The sequence below is a fragment of the Sceloporus undulatus genome, chromosome 4 (genome assembly GCF_019175285.1).
Source record: "Sceloporus undulatus isolate JIND9_A2432 ecotype Alabama chromosome 4, SceUnd_v1.1, whole genome shotgun sequence".
Taxonomy (NCBI): domain Eukaryota; kingdom Metazoa; phylum Chordata; class Lepidosauria; order Squamata; family Phrynosomatidae; genus Sceloporus; species Sceloporus undulatus.
Genome location: NC_056525.1, coordinates 128,554,221 through 128,563,638, shown reverse-complemented (window position 1 = coordinate 128,563,638; position 9,418 = coordinate 128,554,221). Strand labels below are relative to the sequence as shown.

Here is a 9,418-nt window from a genome sequence, read left to right as displayed (position 1 = left end):
GCCTTCTCCTCCTTGATCCGATTTGGCAAACACACACACACACACACACGATAGATGATAGATAGATAGATAGATAGATAGATAGATAGATAGATAGATAGATAGATAGACAGACACACACAGACACACACGTTTATATATGAATACTCACACTCACACATGTATATATATATATATATATATATAAACACATACACACACATATAGGTATATACACACATACATATTTGTGTGTGTGCGTTTGTACGCATGTATATATACACATATGAATGTATATTTGTGTGTATATATATATTTCTAAGGTAAATTATAAAGTAACAACTTTTTTAATTTATGAAAAAAAAACCTCATCTGTAGTTCAAAACCCACTGTAGAAATAATACAGTTTGAGACTCCTTAACCTGCCCTGGCTCAGTACTAAGGAATTATGGGAACTGTTGTGTTTGTAAGACATTTATCCTCCTCTGCCAGAGAGTGCTGGTGCCATAATAAACTACCATTCCCAGGATTCCCTAGCACTGAGTTATGGCAGTTATTATGGGGAGACACAGAAGGGGATGAATAAGGCTCCTTCTTGTCTAGGGAGACGCAACAGAAGAGCCTCAGATGCAGACGATTTTCATTGGCTGCCGCCCCTCCAAAAAAATCACTCCCCAAATCTCCAAGCCAGAAGGATGACTGCTTTACTGGAGGAACTTCCCCCCCAGCCTCTCTGGAGTCTTTCTTCCAAGGCAGCCAAGCAGAAGTGCTTTGGGGAGGCAGTTTTCTCTCTCCCTCAACCATCCTTCCCCACGAATAACAAAGTAAGAGAGACTGGAAATTACAGGACTCGGAGCTTAGGCTCATAGGATCATAGGCACTTTAAGTGCCTCCTCATTGGCTCTTTTAAAAAAACCGCGAAATTTAAAACAATTTAAAAACGGTCAGGTAGTGGGAACGCAGGTACAGGATACATCGGTGCATGTTACTCCAAATTATTGTGACGTCATGGTGACATCACTTTGATTGTCAGCCGAAACAAGTGAATGTGAACGAAAAAGTAACAGAACTGGTTTAAATATACACCAATTCATTCATGAATAGGAATGAAAGCGGATCATTTACAGCGAATCAATTGGTAAATGAGAACGGGAAAAAAAGCAATTTGGAATGCAGGATAACACCCGTTGTATTTTGAGTCAGTTTAACCGATACCGGTGTATTTTAAACCGTTGTAAATCGCAAGTGAGAACGCCCCCTTAAATTACAGCTAAAAAGCAAACAAAGAAGGTGCCATCCCAACTTCTTTAGGGAGTTCAAAGTGTGGCAGCATCCACAGAGAAGGCCTTGTCCATGCCTGTGGGATAGTGAGAAGAGCCTCCTCTGCAGATCTTAGAGCTTGGGCAAACTCATGTGGGAAGATGCAGTCTTTCAAATAGCCTGGGCCTGTGGAGTATAGGGCTTTATAGGTCAAAACCAGCACTTTGAATTGTGCCTGGAAAGAGACCAGCAGCCAGTGGAGCTGATGCAACAAGAGAGATGTGTGCTCTTTGTAAGTACCACCTGTTAACAATCTGTCCGCAGCTCTTTGGACCAGATGAAGTTTACAAACAAAGACAGCCTGACACTACACTACTCCACCAGCCTGGATGTAACTAAGGCATGTGTCACCACAGACAAGTCAGACGTCCCAAGGAACAATCACAGCTAGTACAATCCAGGCTAGTGCACTCAAACTGTAAACCTGTGTCTTCAGGAGAAGGGTAACCCCATCCAACACAGGCTAAATCCCTAATCCAAGATCTGAACTCAAGTGATGATCATAGAATCATAAGAGACCACAAGGGCCATCCAGTCCAACCCCCTGTCATGCAGGAACTCTCAGTCAAAGCATCCCCGACAGATGACCATCCAGCCTCTGTTTAAAGACTTCCAAGGAGGGAGACTCCACCATTCTCCGAGGAAGGAGTCTGTTCCACTGTCAAACAGCCCTTACTGTCAGGAGGTTCCTCCTAATGTTGAGGTGGAATCTCTTTTTCTGTAGCTTGCATCCATTGTTTCAGGTCCTGTTCTCTGGAGCAGCAGAAAACAAGCTTTCTCTCTCCTCAATATGACATCCCTTCAAATATTTAAACAGGGCTATCATATCACCTCTTAACCTTCTCTTCTCCAGACTAAACATCCCCAGCTCCCTAAGGCATTCCTCATGATGATGTTTTTAAGGAATAGAATAGAGAATTAGGCCGCTTTGTGTGGAGAGGGAGGAAAGCAACAATAAGATAGGAATTATTGAAAAAGGAATCCTATAAAGGAGTTTGTGCTCTCCCAGATATAACATTATACTTTCAGGCATGCGGTCTGTTATGGGTACAAGACTGGGTCAAATTAGATAATAAGGTGCCATTAGATCTAGAAGCATCAAACACATAATAAAGACCAAATTAATAAAGACTTTAAAAATCACCCAGTTAGAAAACCTTTGTTAAAACTATGAATGACAATTAAAGAAAAAAATTATTTTGGTATCCCGAATTGGATTTCCACACAAGAAGCTTTTTTTGGCAGATGGTTGGAGAGTAATGACTGGATAAGATATAAACTAATAAAGAAGGACATCAAGAATTAAGGACAAGAGAGGATCTCAAAAAACTGGGCAAAGTAATCCAGTGGTTTGGATGCCATCAGATTAAGTCCAAATATATAGTAGACAATATCAAGGAAGGATTTGAAAAACAATAAAATGCCATAGATAAGATACTATGGGAGAAAGATAACAGGAAGATTGCTAAACTATATAAAATACTACTGACAAGAGAACTAGACCAAGAGACAATGACCACAAACATGACAAAATGGGCCCAAGAAATTGGGCATGTTAGTCTGTTTGAAGAGTGGGAAAAGGCTTGGGGGGAAAAACAAACTAATTCACAAGATCTCAAGATCTTAAAGAAAATCATATAAAGATTATCAACCATTGGTATTATATCCCAGTAAGATTGGCCAAAATATATAAATTACAGTATAACAAATGCTGGAAGTGCCATGTAGATCAAGGATCATATTAACATGTTTGGTAGTCCTGTAATAAAGTGAGGAACTATTGGGTTAATATACACCAAGAAATCCAGTCCATATTTGAGACCAAATTTCTCTGTACACCCGAAAGTTATTTGCTAAATATGACTACCTTCTTTGGATCTAATATTGACAAAAAACACTGGATAATAATCCTATATTTCATAACAACTGCTCACTTAGGCCTAGCCAAATATTGGAAATCAGAAAGAAAACCATCAATGGAAGAATGGATACAAACAGTTATAGAATTAAGAGAAATGGACAAAATAACAGTTTGAAATAATAATAAAATGACTAATCTTTGGAGAAAAGAGTGGAAACCCATGGTAAAACATTTAAACAAAGTCTGGGGTATAAAAGAAACTCTGACAAATACTAACGAAAGGGTATCAAACAAACAGAAAAAAAATAAAATTTATTTAGTTTTTTATTATTATTATTATTTTCAATAAAATACAATTTACAGAGTAATCATGCCAAGTGGTTAAAGGTTTAATAAAAAGCTTTATTGTATATATAAGTGGGAAACACATTGGAAGCAGATGTGCATGTGGGAAACTATTCTAAGACACAGAATGAGTACTGATCACAGTGCTCTGTACTTACTTTTTTATCTTAGTATCCGTATTTGTATTGTATACAGTCAGCCATTCTTATACACGGCTTCAAGCACCCACACTTTGAAAATGTTCCAAAAAAGTATAAATTTCAAATATCAAACCTTGATTTTCCATTTTTTATAAGGGACACCATTTTGCTATGTCATTATATTTAATGAGACTTGAGAATCCACGGATTTTGTTATCCATGGGTGATCTTGGAACCAAACTCCAGCGTATAACAAGGGTCCACTGTATTTATCTGTATTTGAATAATTAATAAAATATATTTTTTAAAATCTTAAAAGGAAATCTGTACAAAATGATGTACAAATGGTATATTACTTCAGAAAAATTTTCTAAAATGTATAAAGGGGCACACAATTCATGTTGGAAATGTGGAAAATAATTTGGTTCACTTTTTTCATATTTGGTGAAGCTGCAAGTGAGTTAAGAAGTTTTGGTTTAAACCAAGTAAATGGGCTCTAAGGATCTGAGGATTTAAATTGATTTTGAATCAGAAGTGTTTTTGTGAAACATGATGGCTGAAGAGGACAAAAGGGTAAAGAAAACCTGCAACCTAACAGAGTAAAAGGATAAAGGGGTAAAGAAAACCTGCAACATGGTAACAGCAGCTAGAGTTTTATTTGCGAGATACTGGGAAAGGAATAAGTTACCAGACTGTGTGCAATGGGTGGGAAAATTAATGGAAATTGCAGAAATGGAAATATGAATTAACTTAATCCATAGGAATACAACCGAGAGGTTCTTCAGTCCAAAACACACTGCAAAAATAATTCACTTTGAGACCACTTTAACTGCCCTGCTAGGGAATTCTGGGAACTGTAATTCTGTGAGACATTTAGCCTTCTCTGTCAGAGAGCTCTGGTGCCACAATAAATTACAATTCCCAGGATTCCCTAGCACTGAGCCAAGGCAGTTAAAGCAGAAACATGGGGATATTTTATAAATTTTATGAAAGACTCTCAAGGTGAGCTTACTTATGGTTTTGAGATACAGATGGATGAAGCAAATATTTTATCTTTTTTGTAGAAAGTCACATGAACTAATGAAGGTAGTGAAGTTTAATAATGATGTATAGTTTAGGTTACAGTATTATATATATATATATATATATATATATATATATATATATATATAATATTTTATGAAATACAGTAATGATTTTTAGCTCATGCCAAAAGAAAAAAGTGAGGGCTACTTAGAGGTGCAAAATGAAGAGACATTCTAAGGTAAGTGGGAATTCTTTGGTCTCAAACAAAGAAGCAGCGCCTATCTGTTTCTGACCAAAGACTTCCCACTCATGACAGGACTTCAGCAACCACATGTGCCCGGTCCCAATCCATGCCGCCACAGCGGTCAGCAGAAGGAGCAGATCCTATCTGCTCTTTCTTGGCCCATTTTATTTCATTGGCACAGCCTCGGCACAGCTTCAGGTCACATTCAGGGCATGCATTCTGTAAACAGCATGTCTTCAGTGCATTCTGAAGCTGCGTCATTTTGCCCATCTGTTTCGGGCCTGAAAGATGGAGATGAAAGGGGTGTGTGTGTTGTAAATATGGATATTTGTGGGCGTTTGTATGTTTGTAGCTTTTATGTACTTTTATGTTCTTCTGTTTTTGTTTATGTCTTACAAATTTTAATGAAAATTATTAATTTGAAAAATTTAATTTAAAAAGGATAGTTAAGAGGCCTGAAGTTATATTATTACTCTGTTTCCATAGAAATAGGTAAATTGTGTGAAAGACTTATTTTCCCCGTGTTGTTAAGCCAAACAACGTGTTCTCTGGACATGAATTTTAAACTGGAATAGATCCAGAATTTTATATAGATCCTTCCCACACTGTCACATTACAACTTTACTTACTCCTGTATAGGTTTTGAAAAGTTCAAGGGTACCTATTACCATAGCCGAAATTACAAAAGCCCAGAAGGATTCCTGGGGAAAACTGTTGTGATCATCGGAATGGGGAATTCAGCAGCTGACATTGCTGTGGAGATCTGTCGGAAGGCAAAGAAGGTAAAGAGAGGTGTTCTGTGGGGAATGGGGTTTGGAAGTGATATTAAAAAATGAAATGAAATAAAGATTTCATAACTAATACTGGTTTATAGAATAAAATAGATAGGTAGTTCATATGGTCTGAAATTGTTAGAGGATGGATGAGACACAAACTATGTTGAGGCACTAACTGGATTATCTGCTCATTAGTCCCTCACAGATCAGCATGTGCAATCCAAATCATAGTATAGAATGAGAGGGATACTTTTATTTCATTCAAAAGGGATACCTTTGTTCTACACATTTTGTGGGGTGACTGATATTGTTCCACTTTCAACATTCTCCAAAGTACTCTTCCATCAGCACTGGATTCCACTATCATTTCTACAAGCATGCAGAAAGACTGAGTGCTAGTTCTGTTATGAGTTATGGTCAATATGGATTCAACATCTTGGAGAACACAAGCCTCACTTTAAAGTACAAACTGGAATTTGCCTCTCTTCTGATGACAAGAAAACAGTTCAGGAGAGCAATGGGTGCCTTATTTATTTATTTACAGTATTTATACCCTGCCCTTCAGTCCTAAAGGCTAATTGTCTTGTTTACCTCCACTGAATGGAGACCCTGCTAAACTGGCTCAAACTGGTAAGCCCTCCCACTCTATGGTAAGGTATTGTGTAGTTTCCAGATAGGACAATCATATCTCAATTTGAAAGAGGGCTTTGTTTTGTGAAAGCAACTCCATTGTTTTCAACTACCCAGACAATCTAAGAGTTATTATCAGTGCCTAGAGAACACATTCACATCTGCCCTCTGCACACCGACCAAACCTGAAGCACAACCTTTGCACTCATCTAGAGATGTGATGATAAACATATGAATTGAAGATGACACCAAATTAGGAGGAATAGCTAATACCCCAGAGGACAGGATCAAAATTCAAAATGAGCCAAAGATAAAAAAAATTCAAAATGAGCCAAAGATAACTAATTGAATTTCAACACAGAGAAATGTAAAGTACTGCACCTAGGGCAAAAAAAAAAAAATGAAATGAAATGCATACATATAGAATGGGAGACACCTGACTGAACAAGACTACATGTGAAAGAGATCTGGGAGTCTTAGTAGGCCACAAGTTGAATATGAGTCAACAGTGTGAAGCATCAGCTAAAAAGGCCAATGTGATTCTAGGCTGCATCAATAGAAGTAAAATGAAAGTATACTTCAAGGGAAGTAGTAGTGCCCCTCTATTCTGCCTTGGTCAGGCCTCACCTAGACTACTGTGTCCAGTTCTGGGCACCACAATTCAGAAAGGATGTTGAGAGATCAGAGCATGTCCAAAGGAGGGCAACCAAAATGGTGAAGGGTCTAGAAACCATGCCCTATGAGGAACGACTTAAGGAGCTGGGTATGTTTAGCCTTGACAAGAGAAGTTTAAGAGGTGATGCGATAACCCTGTTTAAATATTTGAAAGGATGTCCTATTGAGGGTGGAGCAAGCTTATTTTCTGCTGCTCCAGAGAATAGGACCCAGAACAAATCAAATCAAATTTATTACGGCACACAGCCAGCATAAAACAATAAAAAGTATTCCAAGAGCTGAAAGGTATATGTTCATGTACACATAGCATAAATAACATATGGATACAACATTCAACCTCTGAGAATATCTAGAGTGTAAATTATATATGTTTACTGCAAGAACAACCACTAATTCTAAAGTGTAGATTTAACATGCATTTTTAACATATTGAACTCTTGAGAGATCATTACAAGGACCTGTAATTTTAATAACCTTTTGAGTTAGAAATTAAAAAGATTTATGCGAATTCTTATACATTTACATAAGCAGCCAAGTTATACTGTATTTATATGATACAGGTTTAAATAGTTACAAAATATCTAATAAGCTGTTTATAACAGTTTAGTCATAAAATGACAGTAACGGTTACTGTATTTGTTTTTTAAAAAATTTACGACAAGTAATGGCAGCTGCTAAGAACTTAGCTACTGTAAAAGTTACATATTCACTACAGTCTGCAAGAAAATAGTCAACATAAAATTTCTCCTGTCTACCAGGTATCCGATGAATAGTTGGGGTTATACAGTGGTACCTCGGGTTACGAAATTAATTCGTTCCGCGGCTAATTTCGTAACCCGAAAAACCTTCGTAAGCCGAATTGCCATAGGCGCTAATGGAAAAATAGCTCTCTGCTGCCCTCCGGTGGCGGAAAATAGCGCCGAGGTTTTTTCGTAACCCGAAAAAACCTTCGTAAGCCGAAACAATAAATCCCTATGGGATTTTTTCGTAACCCGAAAAATTCGTAACCTGGGTAATTCGTATCCCGGGGTACCACTGTATAAGCATCACGTATTTCTGCAAACAAAGAGCATAAAAAAAGAACATGACTAATTGTCTCAATTTCCTCTGAGCCACAAGGGCAATGTTGACATTGGTATGGAATCTTTTAAAATCTACATTCTAAAATGGAAGATGGAAGAATGTTAAATCTTGCTAGCATAAATGCCCTTCTAAACTTTGGACATTCAAATACTCAAAGTGTCTAGCAGGCTTGCCCGGTCTTCCAGTTTCTCCAATGGGATACAGGGCTGACTGGCTTTTATGGGTTTGGAAATCAATATCCTTAATTCGCTGAGAGATGACAGATTTCGCCTTGTCATAACCTAGTGAGGATATTAATGTCAAAGAAAGCCCAATAGAGGACAGTTTCAAAGTCAGGGATTTCTTCCAAGAAGAACTGAAAAGATCTGTTAGAATTAGTGGGTCACGGATGCTTTGTGAGTTCTTGCATGGCAGGGGGTTGGACTGGATAGCCCTTGTAGTCTCTTCCAACTCTACGATTCTGTGGTTCTATGCATTCTTGATTTCTTGGCCCCCTTTTAAAAAAAATTACAGGCCAAGACATTTGTCACATTTCTCCAAGTATGAGAATTTGTCCAGGTGTGAGAATTTTCAGATGGTTCATTTGCAAGTGAAGTAAATGATTTTTTTAAATTTGGGGTTTTTTATTGTTTTATTGCTCTATTCTTTCAATGTAGTTGAACAGCAGGGATACAATAGAGTCTGTGTATCTTCAAGCTGGAAAAATCTAGCAAGTAACATAGGAAACTGTTTGTGCCAATGAGATGTTGAAATGGTGTGTTTTTGTTGTTACTGTAAATGACTGGGTTGAAATTTGTTAAACCTAAAACACAGGGGATGGGGAAGGCAGTGGTGTCACTTTGGTGGTGCAGAAGTGTAGGGCGTGAAATAGAACCAATTGAAAATAAAAATGGAATAAAGGTTGTCCTAGGTAATATTTTTCATGGCTTCCATCAAATAATTGAAAACATAAAACCTTCTGTGTCAGTCTGAAAACTGCAGTGTGAAGAATATTTATCTGTCTGTATGCAATTGCTATGTATTTTTATACCAAACCTTTGTGCTCAAGGTGGCTTATGTAGTCCTTTTCCTCAGTAGTTTTATCCTCACAACAAGCATGTGGGGTCAGTCAGGCTGAGAAAGAATAATTGATCCAAGGGAGCTTAATGGTTTATTAGGACATTAGCATTGATCTGAGATGTTCTAGGGCTCTAGGCTAACATTAATCACCCCACCATTCTAGCTGTCAGTCCAACAATCCATGTTGCCATTGGCAAGAAAAAACATGGGGCGGAGGCATAGAACCACATTGTTGCATTGAACCCTGCCCAACTCATGGATTGCACAGTAGAAATTACTC

At 37.7% G+C, this 9,418-nt stretch overlaps 1 protein-coding gene across 2 annotated transcripts in view; it reads left to right on the top strand.

Moving 5' to 3' along the window:
• The window catches only part of LOC121927535 (dimethylaniline monooxygenase [N-oxide-forming] 2-like), a 53,665-nt gene that overhangs the window by 13,744 nt on the left and 30,503 nt on the right, over positions 1-9,418 (top strand). For both annotated transcript variants that reach the window (XM_042461221.1, XM_042461222.1), the window contains exon 4: positions 5,555-5,697. In XM_042461221.1, coding sequence (XP_042317155.1) covers positions 5,555-5,697 — 143 coding nt within the window. The remainder of the gene's footprint in view (positions 1-5,554; positions 5,698-9,418) is intronic.